Raw genomic sequence first — 23461 nt, 5'->3', positions numbered from 1 at the left:
CACTTCTGGCTTTTTGGATGTGAAAATTATGGCAGTAGTGACCAGGGGCAATTTGTCCTCTGAAGTCTGTTGGGGCTTTCGCCTTTCCACATATGGCCCTCAACATATCCATGGATTATAACAAAAAACCAAATCTGCCCTCAACATATGCATGAAGTCAACTTTTACATTAATTTATTTGGTACTTCCCCTTGAAATCCCTTGAATTTTCTGAAAATTGCTTGAGAGAGCTGGGGAAATCTCCAGAACAGAATAAAAGGCAACAATAAGGGATTGCAGAGGGGAAAGGAAGATTTGGGAGAAGGAAACCTCCTGCCCTGCTCCTCTAGAGAGGAAAGTCTGGTGGAACTCAGTGTGTTCCAAGAATGGAAGGATTAATTTCTATTTTACTATCCACACAATTGCACTATTCTTTCAGCCTAAAAAAAGATATGAAGGAATCTTATAACAGCTTTGAGAAAGATATATTTTTTCAGTACAAACCAACATGGCAACTCTTCGGTGAATTTCTTCACAAATTTGGGGAAAAATACTCCTAACCAGAGATATAAAGAATATTAGCAAATTACCATAATGAGAAAGGGATTTTGACATATTGAGACATTTCATCCAGGAGAAAGAGAAAGAGAAAGAAAAAGAAGAGGAGGGAGAGTAGGAGGAAGGGGGAGGAAGGGAAGAGGAGGGGAGGGAAGAGAAGGGAAGGGAAGGAAGGGGAAGGGGAGAAAAAACTCAGATACTTTTCAAACTCGGCAACTTTTTTTAGTGTCTTTGGAATAAATACCATATTTTCTGTGCAAAAAATTTGCTACAAGTTACTAAAACGTGAAAACATAACAAAATGCAGAAAACTTCTCAAATTATACCAAGTGGGGGAAAATCTTTCATAATCCTTTCTTCTTGCATGGGAGAGTGAAATAAGTAAAGGCTCATATTTTTACTTCTCCTGTAAATAAGTAATAAGGCAAGTGTGAGTTGATATTACCTGTATGTTTGTGAGCCAGTTTGCAAGCTTTTTGGAAGTGCCGACCAGCTGAAGTGAATGGATAAATGAGATCACTTCGGTACAAGACATTACGTACTCTCTGAGACACCAGATAGGTCAGGTCATAAATAGCTTTGATGTAATTATTCAGTTCTCTAAAAGACAAAGTACACAGCATTTTCAGGATTAATTATATAAGAATGGACATTGCTACCAGAAAAAAAATGCACATGAACCTGGAAGTCTGACTGCTGCTCTGGGAACTGAAGGCACATTTCATGATGCTGTCTAGAGTCATCAAGCTGACATGTTCAAACATCTCCAGAGACTTCATGTCATTCTTGACAATGAGCTTCTCCCATTTATCCTAACAAAGAAAATATACAAGGGGTGGGAAGCAGAGAGAAGAGAATGAAAAGAAGAAAGTAAAACTGGAACTAAAAGTACAACAAAAAGTAAAATACAATATTAAAACTCTGCACTACAAACACTAACTAAAATATTAAACACTAACTCACTAAAATAAAAAGGGCTTTGGTCCCAGAAACCAAATTAATGGGGGAAAAATAGAAAGAAACAAAAAGAAAAAAAATCATCTGGCCATTAACAGATCCACAAAGGCGTAATGGATCTGGACAAAACTTGGCATAAATATCCTTCATTATCCAACTTAAAATATTTGAGAGGTTAAGTGGAGGGAGCTGATAGAGGATGATGGAAGTTAGAGCCTAGTAACTTCTGGAGACTCATGTAAATCTCATCCATGATGGATCTAGACCAAACTTGGTGCACAAATCTTTCATGATCCAACTGCATGTACTGGTGGGCTTAGGGTTGGACCTGATAGATGATGATGAGAGAACATGTCTCAAATGTTTTAACTTTTTCCACTGCTTTTTAACATAATTTAACATAATTTCATTTTAACATTATTTTACATAATTTGAGTCCAAAATATTTTGTGTAATTATCACAATAAACCCTAAAATATACTCTTTTTTAAACTTCAGAGATTCTGTCAGCTTGTGTGCTATCTGCCAATGAAGTCCCTAATGCCAAAATAAACAGAAAATAAAGATTAGTATATTAGCAGTACAAATTAGATGAGATAATTCAGTATCACAGGTCAATATCAGGGCTAGTTTGTCATATGTACACTTCTGTCACACAAGGAAGTTTATCAATTGATAATAGTAATAAAAGATAAGATCATGAGAAAATGCTGTGTAAATGTCTGTGCAGATGGATAACATTGTTTTTTGCTAAATATTTCCCATTTAGCTGCTCTGATTCCCTCCCCAAGGAAGAGAAGTTGGGAAATAAAACAAAGTAAATAAATAAATAAATAAATAAAGTTGGTCTGTATACAAATGGCAAGTTAAATTCTCACCCATTATCCCTGACTTAGTACTCTCCAAATGTACTGAACTACAAGAGTAGACCAGTCATCTATTCAAACTTACTCCAAACTATCTTGTTTTTCTAAAGTGTAAGAAAGAACAGTTGCAGGACTACTTACCAGCATGTTTTTCGTTGAATCTGCCATCAGGGCTATATATGGTTTCAAAATATCATAATGGAATCCTGGAGTTAAGAGGCGGCGGTGTTGAAACCACTTCGGACCATGTAGGATGAGAAGTCCTTTTCCTATAGGAACAAAGAGCAAAATTTTATTCAGAGCATTTTAGGGCTTAATGATTTTTATCTCACCCAAAAAAAAGTATGGGATTTGGTGAGGGAAAACCATTTCTAATATTATACCAGGAGATGTGTGACCAAGCAACATCAGCGTGTGGTTAATATACGAGGGTTATCCAGAAAGTAAGGTTACAAAGCATGTAGCTCTCACAGGGAATTTTCTCAGGGGGAGTTGGTATCACTGCCTTGTAGCTGGAAGCCAGCAGAAGTGAACAAGGAGGGCCAGTCAAATTTCTATGACGCAGGCATGAAAAACTTGTCTCATTGATGAAAAAAATGTATTGAACTGAAAATTAGGACTGTCCCTGTCAAATCAGAACTGTTGGAAGTTATTGAATATACAGGCAGTCCCCGAGTTACAAATAAGATAGGTTCTGTAGATTTGTTCTTAAGTTGATTTAGGATGTAAGTCAGACCAGGTACATTTTTAATAGATAGATAGATAGATAGATAGATAGATAGATAGATAGATAGATAGATGGAATCTTTGAGTGGCATAAGGAAAGGTTTCCACCCCTGTGGTGTTTGTTTTGCTGTCTGTGCCCCTGTTCAGAAGATTTCACTTCACTTTCTTTCTCTGTGATAATTGAGTTTTGAAAATTTGGCTTGTTGTGGAACCAAGGATTGGTGAGAAAGCTTCATTGGAGACCCCCTTTCCCCATAATAACTCTTCCTGTTGTCTCAGCTCCATTCTTAGTTATGAGTCATTTGTAAGTGGATGTTTGTAACTTGTGGACTGTCTGTAGTTTTATCTGTGAGATGGCTTGCATTTCTTCTTTGGAAGAAAGGTGGCATTTAGTTAAATAATGAAGGCTCAGTTGTTGAGTACACCATGTATTTTATATGGAAAAAGTTCATTTCTGGGCATCTAAAAGGCTGAGAAAAATCCTGTTAACATTTTGGAGAGCTGGTAGCAGTTAGTTAATGATTTTGGACTTGGGCAGATTCTTATGTTCCTAAATATACCTACTTGAGAACTATAAACTGCATAGTTATCTTCTGAGTCCCCAGTGGGAACAATATGACATGGAGAAGTGGGGGGGGGGCATAGGAGAGAGCCTTCTTGGTTGTGGTGCCCACACCTGTTAAATTCTCTCCCCTTGGAAGCTTGACAGATGCCAGTGCTAGCTTCTTTCCAGCACCAGTTCCAGCCATGGATTTTTATTAAAACCTTTATTGGCCTAATTTATTTCTAAGTATGTGCATGCTTTTAAAATTGAAATATCTTGGCGTGTAAACCTGCTTTAGCAGGTTTACATGGTTTACTTTGATATTTTTCCTCCACTTTCCCCATTCCTCTATCCCTCCATCTGAAGAGGTTTAAAGACTTAAACAGAGGCACTAATGTCTTTATGATTTGCAGACCAATATGAACCAGCCTAGAAGCAAAATGAGAAATCACTGATGTTCATATTCCACATCATATAAAACCAATTTCTGAAAATCCCCTTTCTTACTGATACAGATCACATTTATACTGTTTGCTTTATTACTTTAGGGATGATGTGGGGCAACTTCAGAAGACAGAATGAACTGAGATCTTAACTTCTGAGGGATTGTAGAAATACAGCTAGTGGAATCATAGTGCATATGCCTAGTGTAAAACATTTACAGAACTTTTTTTTTTGCAGTTTATAGTTCTACCTACCAATCCAGGGGAGTAAGAACTTATAGGTGACCATAGACTTGGGATCTGAAAAATATAATGTAAAATATTCTAGAAATAACAAAAACACAAGAACAGAGTCAAAGATAAGTACAATATGAAACATTGCAATAGTCAAATATGTCTGGGGGTAATATCTAGGGAATGAAGCACAATGCAAATCAGATTGGTTCTGATGCTTCCTAGACTTTCTTCCAAAGCAACCAGAACCAATTACTGTTCCTCACACCATTTCTTTTGTGTGTCAGAAATATAGGCACTTGTTTCCACATACAACTTCTCTTTAAATTTCATCTTTGGAAAAATGCTGAGAGAAAATGAGGGAGGTTGAATGAAATTATCTCTACCTAATTCTGTCACATAGTCTACAAGTGGTTCTGCAATCACTGTGCTTTAGTGGAAAGCTTGCACCTTAGTTTCCTTTTTCCTACTATGTTCCTGGTCTTTGTGAATGCATCGCATGGTGAAATTAGTTCCATAGAATGTGAACTGCATTATATACACTGAAGCACATGGTAGAATTGAGAATGGGGGCTACCAAAAAATTCCCAAGATAGAGCTGGGCAACAAGAGGCCAGTTACTTCCTGAGGTGGGTAAATGGTTACTTGATTATTTCTCCTGCTAGCTTCACTTCCTCTTCTTGTTTATGTTGGAGTTTTAAAATATGTTAGGAGGCACGGAACACTCTCCCTAGGGAGCTTAGATCTGCTCCCTCCCTCTTAACGTTTCAGAGGCAAGTTAAAACATGGCTGTTCGAGCAAGCGTTTACAAATGCAAAATAGCTAATATAGGAAATTAAACAATTTGACAATGGAACTGGACAATGCTTGATAATAATGAGACGCTAATGATGTTGTTTTTATTGCTTTTGTGGTGTTTTATACTGTTTAATGTTTTAATCTGTATTATGTTTTTATATGTACTGATTTGTTGGAAAACACCTTGAGTCGCAGATTGGCTGAGAAAGACAGCATACAAATAAATAAATAAATAAATAAAGTGCAAAGTAAAATGGTGAGTCACAGTGACTAAATATAAAGTGCTGAGTCACACTGACTAGGCAAGTGGGTGCTAAACCATGAATGCAGGATTGCATCATTTGTGGGTGTATAAGCAACCTGCCACTACATGGAGATTTGATGGATGGTGGATAGGTGGTGACTGGATGTTGGAGGATCCTAGGAGAGAGCTGTGTATATTTGCTGTAAATAAAATCTGCATTGCTGCGACTGAAGATAAAGCCTTCCTGATGGAAAGAAACTGTTGAGTCCTCTGTCTTCTGTTTTCTGCAAGGTCAGCATATAGTTGAATCTTTAATTTTTATTTTATGCCAATGCTCAAAATGGTGATCCTTGGCTGGTGCCATCTGCAAGCAATTAGCTGCCTGCCCAAGTCAAGTTTTCAGCAAAGAAAGAAACAATTGTACTCAAAGGGCGCAAATATAGTACCAATGTTGACATTTTCTCCAATGTCAACATTGGAGAAAAATGTATCAGATAGTCTAGAATGCACTTCTAACACAAAATAAATGATTAGGGTGGGGAAGGCATCACATTAAAAATCTAAAAGAAACATAAGCTTATATCCTATCAATGAGGAGCCAGTCTTCTCTATGCAAATAATGAATTTAACTCCTTCCCTGCTCATGCTGCAAGTGGATAATTTGGAGCTTGCATTCTCAAAGTATTATTAAGGTGAATCTGACAGATACAATAGGCTTACCTCCACGACCAAATATAGCTTTGGCGTAGTCTGGATGGGAGACCACTAAAGCAGCTGAAAAGCCACCAAACCATCTAGTAAAGGCATAAGGATATTTTTCTGCCCATTCCAGGCTCTTTTTGAATTCATTTCCTCGACTGACCTGCAATGACAGAAAGTAGATGAGGAAAGCATACCATAAATTCTTCCTAATTATGTAAATTTTGTTTTGTACAACGGTGGCTTGCGTGTTCATATAGACTAGCATGCAAACTGGGATTATTATGTAGGCCATTAGGATCTGTTTCTGTGAATAACAACATGGAGGAATATTTTCAAGTTTTATGTATCAAAAATATGTGTGATTTTTCTTTGATGGTCAACCACAGAAGCAGACAGTTGGGTTAAACAGGATCTCTTTATTTGTCCTACTTTTGATTTGAGTTGGTTGAACCTGAAGGTAGCAACAGCGGGGAGTAACCTGATGCAGGTCCAGGTAACACATGTCTACCCTCAGCCTGGACTTGGGCAAAACACATGAGCCCTAAGAGCAATCTAGTGGTTGGGTTGCTCTCCAGCCAACCACTTAGGGTGATTCTACATCATTTTATTTGGTGTATTGTCACATCAACCTGTGTGTGTCCACAAAATGCAGAGTGCATTGTAAACTTCCCTCCCTGCTAGGGGTAATGTATTGCCTCTCCTCCTACCAGTCACATCCCCTTGTGCACATCCCTTGCCGGGGGGGGGGGGGGAGGGGGCTGCACAGCAGTTTGAGGCCAGGTTCCATGGGAAATGTAATGTAAAACTGGTTCTTCCCAAACTGATTCCAAAATGGATTATAGTGTCAGTGTAGAAGTGTTCATAGAGTGGAAGAGATAGCAGGGATTCAACCCCTGGCCATGCAGAAACACACCAATCAGCGCTCCTATGAAAGATAGAACCCATGTTTTGTTTTAAAACCTCCAAAGGAAACTACACCACTCTGACGGCCCTTCCACACAGCCATATAATCCAGAATATCAAGGCAGAAAATCCCACAATATCTGCTTTGAACTGGGTTATCTGAGTCCACACTGCCATATATTCCAGTTCAAAGCAAAAAATGTGGGATTTTATTCAGCTGAGTGGAAGGGGCATTAGACAGCATTTTCCTCTGTCAAACACCTCTTACCAACAGGAAGTTATTCCTAATATTGAGGTGGAATCTCTTTTCCTGAAATTTGAATCTATTGCCCCATCAATGAACTAAGTTGGATAATAATGCCAGTGAACTTGGTGATAAGGCATATCAACTTTACACTTTAATTCTGCACTCTTAACAATGACTCAGCATAAAAAGCATATATAGGAGTCAGGTTTTGGTCCATTACTGACCATCCTACTCTTTTCTAGGTTTCCCTCTTTCTAATTGCTGAGCTTTTCCTCCACAGTTAAAGGACATCTGTTGAGCAAACCACAGACATTTGCAGCCAGTTGTTCTGTGGGTAATTGGCAATTATATCTTTCTTTGTGCAGCCCCAATTCAACTCTAAGGTCCTCCCTAGACCATGCTTCTAAGCCCTATTCATCATGAGTATCATTGGTCCACAGCGTCCTGCCAGGGAACCTTGGAACATATGCACAGCTTCACTGGGCTGATTAACCACCTGGCTCTTCCAAAACATTGCTTATATCAGCATCAGTCTTTGATACACATGTCAACAATTCCTCAAGAACTGCAAAGAAATCTCATTATTAATCCATAGGTGGGGGGGGGAGGGGGGTTAAGGGTTCACACCTTCCCCCCCCCCCCATCCTGAAATTTTTCAGGTTAAAAACCTGATTTATTCATGAATTTTAACTGGTTAACCAAATCCCCAAATAAGTCTATGAGAAGCAAAAATTAAATGAGTCCCTCCAGAACTGCAAACACTACCTGAAGCAAATTTTGACAATTTATTCACACTGTCATTACTTGCAGCAATAGCCGATATAGTGGAAGCAACCAAGTTGGCCCACCCATTACTGGCAAGCAAAGCCTAAGATATGGGAAGGATTTGAAGCCCTCCATGAAGGAGACAAAATTATTTAATTAAGCTTATATAAAATATAAAATGAACCATACTATTTAAATTATTTTATGTTATGGAACTACTCTTCATGATTCGCTTAAAAAAATTCTGTCTATGGCCCTACCTGTGTGCTTCTACATTTCCCAGATAGCAAGAGGCCCAGGGCAGTGGAAGTGATGGTGGTGGAGGAGGAGGAGGAAGAAGAGAGAAAGGAAATGACATGCTCTATTTATGGATCTTAATAGTCTAAGGAAAGCAGAAATCAATTTTACTGTATGTAATTGTGCAATTTTGCTTAATTTGTTGAGAGCACCATACAATATGTTGCTTTTTCATTGACAGGGAGAATCATTTTTCTTGTCCTAGTTTGTGAAGACAAGGCAAGCAAGGCCCTATACCCTTACCATCTTTTTTTTTTACCTCTCTTGTCACTTTTCTCACCTGCTTGTTGTTGCCAAAAAACCAGTGGCTTGGAGGGCCTGGAAAGCTTTTCAAGTTTCTGAGCAGCTTCTTTTTCCTCCGGTATAGTTGAAGGGTTTTCAACAGTCCACAGATCAAGATGAATCCAATCAACAGATTTAGAAGTGATGGTGAGGGGGCTGCTGCTATTCTTTCCAGAATGGAAGACATGGTGGCACAGATCCGTCAGTTATCTGAGAGCAGTGTTGCTGCTTGCTTTTTATTTCTCTGGCTGAGTTTCAGAAATCAACAGCCAGAGACATGCCTCTCACACCTCTGGACACCAATGACTGTGCTGAAATATTTAGCTGATTCCCCTTTCACCTGGAGAGATGTATGGGACAAAGGTCATTAACCTGTTTTCTAAAGTGGAAAGTTTTAAGAGTTCTGGCAATTCAAAGAAATAAACATTACAGCCTATATTCATATGGTGATATGGAGGGATGTTCATATTATGCAGATATCCCAATTAATTCAATGGGGGGGGGGGTTAGTCATGGATGTGTATGCACCCATGTCTTCTTGATTTGAGGATGTTCTCCTAATGTCACTGCCTCTGGATTTGATGTAAAGTGTGTTATGATGACTGGGAGAGAGGTTTTCCTAAGGAAACACACAGTTAGTGCAATATCTGGGACTTAACGTTGTTCCATAGTTGTCTGGCTGACCCTCTTCTTATGCTATTAATTTTGTGAATACCAGAACAATGAATAGTAGGACAACTTCTGCTGAAAATCAGCACATGTTTGGGTAGTGTAACACTGAAACCTGCCCAGATGATGCTGAAGGAGTAGTGTGTGTGTGTGTGTGTGTGTGTGTGTGTGTGTGTTGGGGAGGGGGGTTAATCTTCCAGATTTGCCCACTGATATGTGTTTTAGACCATTGCACAATCCTGGGAAGGGATTGGCTGAGTAAGTAGAAATGGAAGAAATTATTAGATACAGCTTCAGGCACCTTTCTTTTTGTCTTCTTTTGCAGAGTTAACCTTCCTGTCCGGGTAGATTTTTAAAATGTTCAGGTTTTCTTACATGATCTGGACTGATAGAAGCAAGACATGTCAGGTTAAAGCAGAATGAAAGAAGCAAAACATACCAGATAACACCCCCCCCCCTCCCAAAAAAAACCCCAATAACTCCTAACCCCCTCCCAGTGAGTTACTGAGCGATTCACTGGCTTCTAGCTGACATGGAACAGTGACCATTGTCATATCAAGGTCCATCCTCCTCCTCCATCCCAAAGGGAAAGTCTTTCATGGAGGAGGAGAATGGAGTGGAGGGAGGCATTCTGCTAGCATTTCTGCAATGGTTTCTGGGCACAAGAAATATCTGCTTTACCTGTTCAACTGACTTAACTGAGGTGCAGTGTTTGTTCCGACATCCTCCAATTCTTAATAGGTTAGTGAAAATGCAATTCATCATTGTATTTAGTAACCTGAAGTAGCCAGTCAGTTAATAAGTATTCTTTTTTGCTTTTCAAAATATAAAACATGGTAATTCTATTATGAGAGCAAGCCAGTACAGTGTAATGGTTTGAATGCTGGACAAGAACTCTAGAAAACCAAGATTGGCATCCCTAGTCAGTCACAGGACCTCCCCCCCCCCCTCCCCTTTAAGTCAGTGGTTCTCAACCTGGGGTCCCCAGGTGTTTTTGGCCTACAGCTCCCAGAAATCCCAGTCAGTTTACCAGCTATTAGGATTTCTGGGAGTTGAAAACCAAAAAAAAAATTGAGGACCCCAGGTTGAGGACCACTGCCTTAAGTGATCTTAGGCAATTCACACTCTCTCAGCCTGAAAAAAGGACAGAAACAAATCCCTTCTCATGGCAAATTGTCAAAAAAACCCCTGTGCCTTAGGGTCATCAATACATTTTTGGGCAAAATGCTGTTGGAGTAGCCAGTGCAGGGGTGGTTTGTTTTTTTGTTTGTTTTGGTTTTTTTGTTTTGTTTGTTTTTTGTTTTTGTTTTCTGGATGAGATGAACTATTTAGATTACTTTCAATCTGGTTTTAGGCCTGGTTATGGGGCACAGAGAGATTTGGTCACCTTGGTGGGTGACCTGTGACACAAACTAGACAAGGGGAATATGTTTTGTCGGTTCTGCTGAACCTCTTGATCATTTTATACTATAAGCAGCCACAGAGGTACTATGATTTCATTCAGTGCTGTACCTGATGAAATAGACTTGAAACTATGAAAGCTTATGCTACCAACTTCCTTTTCTCAGTTCACCTACAACAGTGTTTCTCAAACTATGCTCATCCAGGTATTTTGGACTTCAGCTCCCAGAAATTCAGCTCCCAGTTTACCAGCTGTTAGGAATTGTGGGATCTGAAGTCCAAAACATCTGGAGGAGCACAATTTGAGAAACTTTGACCTACAAGATTCTTTGGATACTTATCAAGATTAAGACAGCTATGCCCCATTATACTCTGCCCTAAATCCCAGAATCTGATCCCAGGTTATCTAATTTAAACTGAATTATTTGAGTCTCCACTGCCAGATAATCCGGAATAAACAGATAATCTGGGATTGGATCCTGAGAAATCGGGGAAGTGTAGAATGGGCCTATGTCTTTGAGCTTTAAAGGTTGTTAAGGTTTTGTTTTAATTTTTATTTCAATATTTTTTCAAAATTCGGTGGAGGGATCTACATTGTTGTATTACTATTGAAATGCTGTTTTTAATTTCTGTTTGCAGACTCAGTTTCAACCTTTCATGTGATGAAAAGGGAGGCAAAAGTGACAACAAATACATGCCCAACCGCTCATTTGGGAGTACAAAGGTTGTTGTTCATTCGTTCAGTCGTCTCCGACTCTTCGTGACCTCATGGACCAGCCCACGCCAGAGCTCCCTGTCGGCCGTCACCACCTCCAGCTCCCTCAAGGTCAGTCCAGTCACTTCAAGGATGCCATCCATCCATCTTGCCCTTGGTCGGCCCCTCTTCCTTTTGCCTTCCACTTTCCCCAGCATAATTGTCTTCTCTAGGCTTTCCTGTCTCCTCATGATGTGGCCAAAGTACTTCAACTTTGTCTCTAGTATCTTTCCCTCCAGTGAGCAGTCGGGCTTTATTTCCTGGAGGATGGACTGGTTGGATCTTCTCGCAGTCCAAGGCACTCTCAGCACTTCCTCCAACACCACAGCTCAAAAGCATCGATCTTCCTTTCAAAAGCATTACAACTTTATTAAACATTACAACAGTTTAGATTGTCCTCACAGGGGCCTAGATCCAAACTTCAATGAACATAGTCATTGAATGATTAAAATCACCTCTGTCCCAGTGCAGGAGGCAGCCAAAAAATGGTAACAGAGAAGCCACTCAGGTGTACAGTCATTGGAGTAATGGAGTTATTAAACCCTGCCACCCCGACCCCCCCCCCCCCCAAAACCCTATTCTATATGGAGCATATCTTGCCTTTTATCAACCTTCAAGGAATCTCACATGTTCCACAATTCACAGCTTGAAAAAAATTGCACTCCACCCAATTAAAAAAAAATCTCAATGTTGTATTTTATATAAAAGGTAAAGGTTTCCCCCTGACATTAAGCCTAGTCGTGTCCAACTCTGGGTGGTGGTGCTCATCTCCATTTCTAAGAGCCGGTGTTGTCTGTAGATGCCTACAAGGTCATGTGGCCAACATGGTTGCCTTCCCGCCAGAGCATTACCTATTGATCAACTTTCATTTGCATGTTTTCGAACTACTAGGTTGACAGAAGCTGGAGCTAACAATGGGAGCTCACCCCACCCTGCAGATTTGAACCGCCGACCTTCTGGTCAGCGAGTTCTGCAGCTTAGTGATTTAATCTGCTGCACTACCGCACCATTTTACTAAGCCATGATATAATAATTAGATTTGAGCATCCATAGTTTTGGTGTCTTAGAACCAAAACCTAGTGGGTATCCAAGACCCACTGTATTCAATTTTATGACTAGAAGCTGCCTCAGCCATTCCCAATGGAAGGTACAGCATACATATTTTAAATAAATGCAGAGTAAATATTGCATTGCACAGTAATTGTTCCTTTTAGACTAGACCTCATTTGTTTACTTCATCGGTAGTTTCTGCCTGGTATTTCTAAATGAAAAAAATGGCTCTTCTTGTGCCAGGTGGCAGGAGAAATGGAAGGAGAGAACACAACGATGCAAAGCCATAAGGAATTCTGAGAAGCTGTAAACAATAAGAGATTAAAGGCTTATGGTTTACAGTCACTCTTCAAATATGGCATTTTTTCTTTGGACATTTATTGCACTTAAATAACAAAGTGTGACTCATTAATAAAACTAATTGGCTGTAAATAAAAGAGGGATAGTTTTTCTTTTAGATGAACAAAATTAAGAATCCTCTTCATGAAAGTATAAGGGAAATATTGCTTTCAGAAGTCAATTTATGTTCAAAAATTGTTAGCAGATTCCTTCACAGTTGAACCTATTGCTACTCAAGGGTATATGTCTAAATAAACATGGATTTTGGACGAGAGATAGAGCAACTATGGGAACATATTGAATTTTCAAGTGCTTTGCATGGCAACTCCCATAAATCCTTATCTTTGGCCATGATAGGTGGACCTGATGGGAGTTGAAGGCAAACATCTGGAAAGTCAATAGTCTCTCAACTTATAGGGACTGAGGTTTTATTTATACACTATCAAAATAATTTACTGACTGTGCAAATCATTTGCTGGATTAGATAGAGTTTCTTCTTCTGTTTCAAAGGATCTTTCCCACAGTGGCTTTTAGAGAGGGAAATGGGAATTTTCTGATTCTTTTGCATCTAACTTGCTAAAAGACTAATCAGAATGCAAGAAAATAGTACAGCAATTCCAGACTCAAATCTTGAAGTTTTGTTCGAGCTACTCACACAGAACGCCAAGAGGACAAAATCCAAGGATGTTTCCCAAGTATAGAGACAGGAAGTAGTGTTAGAGATCTCCTTGCCTTCAGTTCATGGCTGGAGTCTGAGGCAAAGTAGCGAATTTGCCAACTGCAGATCTTTATGGTGCCTCATTCTTTTTCTCTTCACGGAGTGCTCATTACTGTTAAGTAAGAAGTTTGTTGACAGAGCCAAGGACAGATTTAACTGATTCATGTGAGGAGCCAGCTTCAAAAAGATGTTCATTCACCTAAATAATACAATGAAATTGAAAGCAAATTGCAGTTCATCCCTTCTGTAGGCATTCAAAGGGTCACTTTACAATTTTAAGCCCCAGAAAATGCCAGTCACAGCTGTGGCTGTAGTCATTTGCCAAACCTTTTGAAAAGTAAGAGAAAAACAATGAGGTGAATACTGGGTTGCTGTGAGTCTTCCGGATTGTATGGCCATGTTCCAGAAGCATTCTCTCCTGATGGTTCACCCACATATGAATATGTGAGTATGAATAGCTGCATATTTTGCCTCTTGACTTTGGTTCTTCGTGGACTAGTGGATGCATACATTTTTACAGGATGAAAATTTGAACCAAGAGAATCACATTACATGTTTAAAATCTAGGTAAACCCCATGCATGGATATTTATGTATGATTTATCTACATTTACCTCTATAAACAGATATTATATCTACACCCACCGAGCATTGCTGTTAAGAATGAATTGCAGTGTTTTAAAATTTGTCTTTTCATGTGTCATTGGGGGGGGGGTCCATGAAAATAAAATCTAAACTTTTTGCAAGGTTAATCTATGAGTGCTACCTCATTTGCCTGAGATATTTAAGAAACCTTTCCTAGTAAATGGCCTGTAAATGTGAACTACACATCTTTCCATGGTCAAGAACTACCAATAATGTCACTCTCATTGCACTTGTCACTGACATTGGTAACTCTTTGGAATAGAAAGGTGCCTGAACATCTGACTAAACTCAGAGCCTTAAAACACTGGGAAAAAAACAAAACAGAACAAACTACCACAATTTTGCTGGGGCGAATGACACATAAACAACACATATGTTCACAACCTTTTGTCACCTTTAAAATCTTTGATAAGGCAGAATATTGTGAACCTTGAGAATGTTTCATCAATGAGCCAAATGTCTCTAGTTGCAGGAGGAACTACTGTATATATTAATGTATATGTCTTTAAATTTTAGTTAAAAAATTTGACCCAAAATGGTGTGTGTCAATGTAAGTACTGTACCTTAATTCTTCTCCAAAAGAATCACCTCCATTTCTGAGTAGAGTGGTGAAAGGCCAGAGTTTAAGCCATCCTTAGGGAATTTGAAAGAAGCACTAAATTTTCTGACATGGCATCGCTTTTGGCTGTTTTGAATGCCAGATGGAAAACTGGCAGTGTGTCCAAGAGGCTCCCTTGAAGAGTCACTGGCACTTTCTTTCTCAGCAATTTTTTTTCATGTCAGGAGCGACTTGAGAAACTGCAAGTCGCTTCTGGTGTGAGAGAACTGGCTGTCTGCAAGAACGTTGCCCAGAGGTTTTACCATCCTGTTTTACCTCTCTGGATTTGAACCACTGACCTTTTGATCAGCAGTCCTGCCAGCACAAGGGTTTAACCCATTGCGCCACCAGAGGCTCCTTCTCAACAGAATGATTTATGACTTATCCACTGGTCATAGGGGGGAAAAAACATAATTTTGGCCCTAAAATCTGCTATATATTCATACAAGAAGTCTACTTATACATGAGTATAAATGGTTCCTTGAAAACTTGGCAATAGATTTGGGGGGGGGGGGGGGATTTAAGTCCTGCTGGCGAAGAGATTAGGCAATGCTGCCATGTAGGTTGTTAGGATTGTTCACTGTCTCTATTCCCTATTTTCATCTTGCCATGAGATTGAATGAAATTTATTTATTTATTTCGTACATTTGTATCCTGTCCTTCTCACCCCTGGAGGGGCGGGACTCAGGGCAACTTTACAACCACAATCATAGACACATTTAAAACAGATCATTAAAATACATAACATTAAAAACATTTGATTAAAATAATGCCTGTTTAAAATCATGCATTCATTTCCTATGTGGAATCATTTTTAACATTCCCTTTTATAGACATCTGTATATTTCTACATTGACTAGGCTTTAGCTGGCATCTACCTATGGCACTGAGTTCACATTGATATTATTGCCTGCTCATCATTGGTGATCACTTGTATCCAAATATGATTGCCTTTTGAGAGTAGTGTCTTGGCAGTGGGTCACTGAAATATAACACTGTCTGAGCTCTGCAAGTGCAGCATTTTTCTGAATGAAGCAGAGAGTGTTTGAGGGTCAGAACATTCATAGGGAGACCAAGATGCTTGTATAACCCTGTTATACGACTGTGAAACATGGACTATCTACAGATGTCACACTCAACTCCTGGAATGATTCCATCAGCATTGCTTCTGAAAATCCTGTAAATCTCTTGGGAAGACATGCGGTCAAATGTCAGCATGCTGGAAGAAGCAAAGACCACCAGCATTGAAGCGATGATCCTCCGCCATCACTTTTGATGGGCTGACCAAGAAGAGGGCCCACTACATTATCTAGTACTAAAATACTCAGCTTTAGAAAAAGTGATGCAATATTTTGCAAATATATATTTTGCAAACATTCAAGCAGTGAGATGTATCATAATTGTATCCTTCTTCTGTATGGTTGGACAAAGTACATCCATAATGGCAAAAAGGCTAGATTGAGGCATGTGGGAATTGTCAAACTATTTCTTGTCTAACCAGACAGACATCACAAAAGCTTCCATCACTTCTCATTGTATGGGCAAACCCAACAATGCTAAAAAGTTATGTGATCTTAAGGAATGTTCCCAACTACTGCTCCTAATTCCAGTCCTAAGAAAACATTTGTGCAACCAGTAAGATGCAAAAGCCAAGCACAGAGTCACAAGATATGTGACACTCGATAATGTTCACTAAAACTATCATTCTACTGTTATAAGTGCCTATTCACAAATCCTATAATTGCCTATTAGCAGATTAATAACTACTTCTCACACTTCTGCTGAATAGGGTCTGTGCATAAGGATAGTTAGATACAATTAAAGAAGGAATAAAAGCTCCAGTCATCTAGGAAAACCAATGGAGATTTTTTAACTCACTCCAACATTATGTTTAATTTGTCTTTATCGCTGATAATCTGATAACATGGATTTCAGTTTCAGTTTTTTGTTAAAACATGATAAACATCCCAATCTGGTGAAAAACTAAAAATATCATACATCCTTAAGTTCTTTCCACAGACAGTAAATGGGACCCTTTCTACAGAATGCAAAAGACTAACATGGTTCATTTGGTTTCTTGAATTGGGTTCTGCATACATATATATTCACTTCCTGAAATTTGACTGAGGCCCCTTCTACACTACCATATAATCCAGATTGTTAAAGCAGATAATCTGTATTTTATATGGCAGTGTAGAAGGGACCTGAACATTCATTTTATCAACCAATAGAAATTACAACTAGGTGCAAAGCACTAGGTGGCAGCAAAGGGATTTAGAAAGGACAGTTATATTGCTTATGAGAAGCATGGAAAGAATGGTAAAGTATTCAATGAAGTACCCTGAAATACATTTAGGGATGAGTATTGTTCAATCTCATATCATTTTCCAAGGTAAAATGTTTCTCCTGTAACAGCAGTGCTTGTACACAAGAAACGAAAGTCAAGTTCCTAGACTCTCCTTTCTTAACCTCTCCCTCCCAAAAAACCCACAAAAAACAGAAAGGATACAATGTGTATAAACAAACTTGATTTTGAATTGTGTGATTTTAATAACTGTTTTTAAATTGTGTTGTTTATTGGTAGGTTTTAATATAAATGTTATTATATTATTGATGTTTAATGTTTATGCTTTATGTCTAATTGTTCTTTTATGTTTATGTTTTATTGCCTTTTGGTTCTCACATGTATGTAAGGCATTGAATTTTGCCTTTATAATGTTGGTAACCACTTTGAGTTCCCTTAGGGGGAGAAGAGCTGTATATAAATGTAGTAAATAAATAAATAGTTTAAATAAAAGCTCGTGGCCATCAATTTATATATCAGGTTTAAAGAGCTGTACTGTATATAATTGCAATTTTTTAAATGGATAATACAATAAAATCCATAACCCACAAGAGCAATATTTTTATTTGGCCAACTCTAAAGAAAGAAATGTATTGTGCATGCTTCTGATGTTTCACTGGTTTCTTCATGAGATAAAAATGTTTAAAATCATACATATGAAAAAGGTGACACTTTTAGAGTGATACTATTCCCTTTCAAACATTTTTTATTGTTATGGATAACATAACATGTTTACATATAATGGGCACATGTATGCCCCCTTTCTTTTCCCTGAAATAATCATTGAATAGGGTTATAGCAAATCATATATACGGTCCAGCTAATCTGCATGTACACTCATCTGATGTGATTTCAGCTATGGGAATAACTGAAGTTTTGTGGCCCGGTGTGCGTAGCTTCCCAGAAGGCCGAAGGAGACACAGTTGGAGTGTGGCTCTAGTGGAAACAATAGGATTAGTCCAAGATTAAGAGTGAGTTCTTTAGGGTGATGGTCATTTCAATGGATGTCTCAAGGCTGAGTTTGGCTTGGGGCATGGAAAATGAATAGTTCCACAGAAAGCCCAAATCGTATTGGGTGAAACAGGAAAGGGCCCAGGAAGCTACGATACAAATCCATTCTGTGTTCCTCCCAAATCTTACAGTTCATTGTAAAAGGATTGTGATAATTTGGGCACCATACCAATTTAAGCACCATACCAAAGGAATTCATTAGAGGTTATCTCCAGACAAAACTGGGAAGGCAAGGTGGGTGCACCTCATAATTCATACTTTGAGGTCTGATTTTTCTATACCAGTTCTAAATACACTGATTTTATGCACACTTTCTTTCTCTCTTTTTCTTCCTCACACATATACACTCTTTAGCTGCAATGTGAAAGAGCAGGTTTCCTATACAAAGGACAAGTAGCATTAAGCATTTATTTTATTGCATATTTGAAAAAGATGAGCCTGAAGTCACATGAAATAATAATGTTGAAAGTTTTCATAGTCTAGCTAGTAATTCTCTATTAGGTTGACTTCCCATACTATAGCTCAGATTTCCAGAAAGGAAAGGTGTCTATGCAGCTTTTAAAAGTGAGAACCATGCATGGGGAACAACACTTTCCTTAGCCCATCTCCATCTTTTCCTCTTTCTGTTTTCTTTCTTTCTTTCTTTCTTTCTTTCTTTCTTTCTTAGTTTATTCCTTCCAAGCATGTTTCTCTTCCTCCCAGTCAAGGGGTAAACATGTAGCATTTTGAAAACAACAATAAGCCATTCTTTTAAGAAATTAGATTATAAATGCAAATTCACATTCTCCAGAAATAAAAATGGTGCAGGAGAAATCCCATTTCCTTTTAAGGGAAATGTGCTACATAAAATCTATACATTTTGCTAATAGGTTCAACATCTACTAAACTGAGAAAATACAATCTTAAAAATGAGAACACTTACACTTCACATCTTTGAAGCTGAGTTATATCAATCAGGTAATTCCAGAAGGGTGCTGAGACAACTGTATGCTTATGTTTATGTTTTCCCTCACACTCCAATTGTGGTGTGAGTTGTTAATCGAAATAATCACTATTCGGAATATAGAATTGTCTCCCACTTTAGGTCTTCTTTGTCTGTAGATGCCAGTAAGTCTCTTATCTTCTGATAAACTTTAGCTGCCTAATATTATAATTGATCATTAGACAAAACAGGAAAAATAAAACAAAGAATTTATTCCTTACAGAATAGAAAGACAAAGTCTGGACCATAGTTCTTATGAGAAACCATGCTTATAAGGTTCACTTTTTAAAGAAATCAAGTCAAATATATCATTAATTTTAAATCATTATACAATTTATTTATTCCTTATACAGAAAACAGGAAATTGAGTTGCACATCCCAGTTTTTCATGTTGATCTTTGGAAAGATATGAAACCTTTAAAAAATCTAAATTTATTATAAAGTAATGCCTATTATATTTCCCAGTTTTGACTGAACTTGTAATGTATTATTACATATTATATATTTGTTTTGTTGTTGTTGTTGTTTTTAATGTATTGAGATGCTATTGCAACTACTGGTATTTTTATATCTGAAGGGCTGTAAAGCACCAATCCTTTCCTGCAAGGGTTGGCCAATCTAAAAATGAAAAATCATAAGAATGGACCTGCCCACCAACAGCACCAGTTCATATGCACAGATCATAGCTGTTACAGATCTTTCTGATATTATGAGATTTACTGTATTTTTAAAATCATAACCATTCCTTAAAATATCCCTGTGTTGATATGACTCAGAATTATAAGCAAACAAACTGTTAATGTTGATTAAAATCTTGTCTTGGTCTCCTGATTTTCTATATGGTAGGGAACGTACATGATCAGAAGTAAGTGGAAAGTAGTGGCACTGAGGGCAAGCAGGGTCTGAGTCTGGATGGCACCAGAACAGAAAATCATCTAAGGGCTGTTTGCATGTATCTCACCTCTATAATGGCAAGAAGGAGGAAATTAATAAAGAGCATCTTATTTCTAAACATAATTATTGTTTTATTATGTGCTGTAGTTTTATATGATGAATTAAATTTTTTGTGTGATTTATATTTATTTTGAGTTTTTGTATTATCTTAGATTTGAACAGCATCAAATTGCTGCCAGTTGTTAGTCACTCTGAGTCTCTCAATGAAGGAGAGAGGGCAGGGTATAAAACAAAGTAAATAAAAAATAAATACATAAATAAATATAGATGTACCTTACACCACCATCCCACTTGGTGAAATCCTAATTAGCCATCATTTTTATCAAATGAGAGAGACAAGGGATTCCCCTCTTCATGAATATAAAAAGCACTCACCTGCCATTTGCATTCAAAACCTAGTCTTAAAGAAGTCAGCTCAACTGCTTCTTTGTGAAATTAATATTATAATCTGACAGTGTTTGGCTTGGATCCCTAGTTGAGTGACAAATCCAAGAAAACCTATGTAAATGAAGGATTTGTCATCCTTTCCACCTCACGCCAAGTGAAGTAGTACCGGTCCATCCCCTAAATCTACTGGGCAGGATCCTGAGTTACTCAACAGAAAAGCCTTTTATTCAGTGAAGACTGTTCATGGGGGAATACAGCTGACAGGTAGCAAGGGAGAATATTTTACCTCTCTTCCCACTGTTTTACAGGCTTCCAGCAGAACAGGCTGTCAGGGGTCAAAGGAGACTAAAAGGAGAAATGGCAAGATTCACTCCTTTTCCACGTCTGCAAGGAAGACCAGTTGGTGAGCAGAATTGATCCAGGAGATCAGTAAAGCCCAACTTTGTTGTTTATTTGTTCAGTCACTTCTGACTCTTCATGACCTCATGGACCAGCCCACGCCAGAGCTCCCTGTAGGCCATCACCACCCTCAGCTCCTTCAGAGTCCAGCCAGTCACTTCAAGGATACCATCCATCCATCTTGCCCTTGGTCAGCCCCTTTTCCTTTTTCCTTCTGTTTTCCCCAGTATAATTGTCTTCTCTAAGACAAGAAAGCTTAGAGCTTAGAGAAAAATGCACTAAGGCTCAGATCCTAATCACAACTACTTTGTTGTTACTTTGTGCGCTCATATTCCAAGTTATGGTGACCTTAAGGCACACCTATCAATAGGTTTTCTAGGGCTGTGAGTGTGTAACTTGCTCAAGGTCACCTAGCTGGTTTCCATAGACGAGCAAGGAATTGAACCTTGATCTCCTGAGAAATAGCGTAATGCTCAAATCATTACAATATGCTATCAATCACAATTGCTAGACCCTATCAGTGTCAATGGAATGTACTTTTGCATAAAATTCAAGCTCTAGAAATCAGTGTGATTCATGGTTGAGCATGAGATGAGTTAGCTCTTATAAAACATACATTCTGGAGACTCTTCCTTGATATGAATTTTACCATATTCCAGCAATATATTGTCCAATCCCAGTGATAAAAATGAACATTCAGTGCCCATCAGATTTCATATGATGTCTGGATTATAGTATGTTCCTAATCAGTTTTTGTGGATTATATGTTTCACCTATTTGAAAGAAACATAAAATCTAACACCATACTTTGGGAAGACGGTTGTATTTTGGTTCCTAGAGCAAACAAATGGTACAGCGGACATACTTGCTGATAGGTACAGCAGACATACTTGCTGATAAACATTAATGGCAAAATTGTTTCTAGGGTATTTGAATACAAGACAACAGTCATAGTGATCATTTGGTCCCAGAAAGAGTACTAAAGAAGGCCTTCCTCCAAGGGAGTGAGATATACTGAGGCTCCAGTGACTGAGGGAAGCAATTTTGGTGTATATCTCTCTCACTAACTTTAGATGCAGAAGACTTTTTCCCAACAGGAAGTGGCCCAAACATGAACTTCCAATTCACTTCCTGTTGGAAAAAATAAAAGTAACCTTCACGCCCTTCTGCTTTTGCAAAAGGCTTGTAGAAGTACAGTCATCTTAGGAATACCATTTCAGGCAGCAATGGTTGCCACCCCTATGTTATATTCAATTGAGCATCACTCAAATTTGAAATTGATATTCATTTCTTTATCTCAGCATCATCTGTTTAGAAGCCCTTGTTTACTCAGGTTGTGGAGAAATCCACCTCCTTTGTTTTCTCTCTCAGTAAATGTTAGCAAAATGCCTCATTGGAAAATGATTTATTGTGAAGAGACTCTAGCAATCGGCATCTGAGACAGACCTCAAGTCCTGTAAGCGAGTGCAGGCCTAAATGGCTTCCTCCAGTGCAATGCTATTTCTGTACCTTTCCCTTGCATCACCATGGTAACGATGGCTGCAACCCAAGCAGCCATTTATTAAAGAGGTCTGAGGTATAAATCCTGCAAAATTGCCCCATAGGTTCCCAGAGCATTCATGACAAAGTTACATCACAGGACTGAGGAAGATGGATGTGTGTGCCCAAACGCTTAGCACCAAATATTCTCCCTTTCCCTCTCTTTCCCTCCCGCCTCAAAGTGCAAACAATAGAACTAAAAGGTCATGTATCGGGGAGATAATCGTAAATGACGTGTCATTATTACACACTGTGCATTTATTATCTCCTGCTACAGCCATGTCAGGGGCGGCTGCAGAGGGCTAGATAATTGGGTGTCTTCATGCAGATGGTTTATTATCAGTGTCTTCCAGGAGGAGGTTTTAGACAGTTAGTGGTGCTGTTTGCCTGTTAAAGATTAGAGACCCCAGAGAATAATTAACAATCCCAAAACCCAGTCTTTCTGCAGGATTCTTATGCCTTCGCTCCCTCCACTGCATTTTAATCTATTCATTCTAGCAGGTGTAATAAAGTGATAAGGAGAAGCTCAGGGGATGTTTGTTTGAGTGCTTTTGGGTGTACAAACCACAAAGGATGGCATTTTTCATTTCCTTCCTTTGCCTGCACGGAGACTGGGAAAACTTTCATGCCATTTTTGTCTTGTCCACAAATACAACTCACACTCTGCTGCCATTACCACTGTCCAAATTCTTGCCCAAATACTACTCGGGCATTGAGAAATCTGCCTACCTTTCTGACAACAGCCATTTAAAAAACGTGTTTTGACAGCACAGAGGCTATTTGACAAAGTAACAGCCATTACAACAAAGCTAATTGGCTTTTGTTTGTTTTAAGTAAAAACATTTGAATTAATGTCACTATGTTCATTCTTGCTAGATGAGTGTGGTGTAGTGGTTTGAGTGCTGGACTACAACTCTGGAAACCAGGATTCGAATCCCTCCTCATCCATTGAAACTCACCTTGGACAAGTCACACATGCTCGGTTGCAGAGGACAACAAAGACAAAAACAAAGCCATCGGAAAAGTAATAGTTCAACATGTTTCAGCAGCTATTTTATCCAAATCTAACAATATGTTTCTGTGCCTGTGAAATTAAACAGGCAGGTCAGGCAAGCTCTGCATGCCAA

At 38.6% G+C, this 23461-nt stretch overlaps 1 protein-coding gene and 1 long non-coding RNA gene across 3 annotated transcripts in view; one reads left to right on the top strand and one right to left on the bottom strand.

The window, feature by feature from the left end:
• The window catches only part of LOC132773892 (cytochrome P450 4A6-like), a 21330-nt gene extending 6327 nt beyond the window's left edge, over nt 1–15003 (bottom strand). The window contains exons 1-8 of one of the 2 annotated variants that reach the window (XM_067467893.1): nt 14684–15003; nt 9516–9599; nt 8544–8885; nt 6070–6211; nt 4329–4373; nt 2502–2629; nt 1219–1349; nt 983–1137 (exon numbers count right to left, since the gene is read on the bottom strand). In XM_067467893.1, the coding sequence (XP_067323994.1) occupies nt 983–1137; nt 1219–1349; nt 2502–2629; nt 4329–4373; nt 6070–6211; nt 8544–8732 (790 nt within the window). In that variant the 5' untranslated portion in view covers nt 8733–8885; nt 9516–9599; nt 14684–15003. Of the gene's footprint in view, nt 1–982; nt 1138–1218; nt 1350–2501; nt 2630–4328; nt 4374–6069; nt 6212–8543; nt 8886–9515; nt 9600–13413; nt 13499–14683 lie in introns of those variants that run through there. The other variant, XM_060773458.2, reaches the window with a different exon arrangement.
• LOC137096980 (uncharacterized) lies at nt 13552–23461 on the top strand. Its single transcript, XR_010909869.1, has 3 exons — nt 13552–13920; nt 20705–20799; nt 23211–23461. It is a non-coding gene; the product is annotated as an uncharacterized lncRNA (long non-coding RNA).

This window comes from Anolis sagrei, chromosome 4 (assembly GCF_037176765.1).
Source record: "Anolis sagrei isolate rAnoSag1 chromosome 4, rAnoSag1.mat, whole genome shotgun sequence".
In the NCBI taxonomy this organism is placed as follows: domain Eukaryota; kingdom Metazoa; phylum Chordata; class Lepidosauria; order Squamata; family Dactyloidae; genus Anolis; species Anolis sagrei.
Note: the sequence above shows the minus strand (reverse complement) of the source record. Positions and strands in the feature narration are given on the sequence as shown.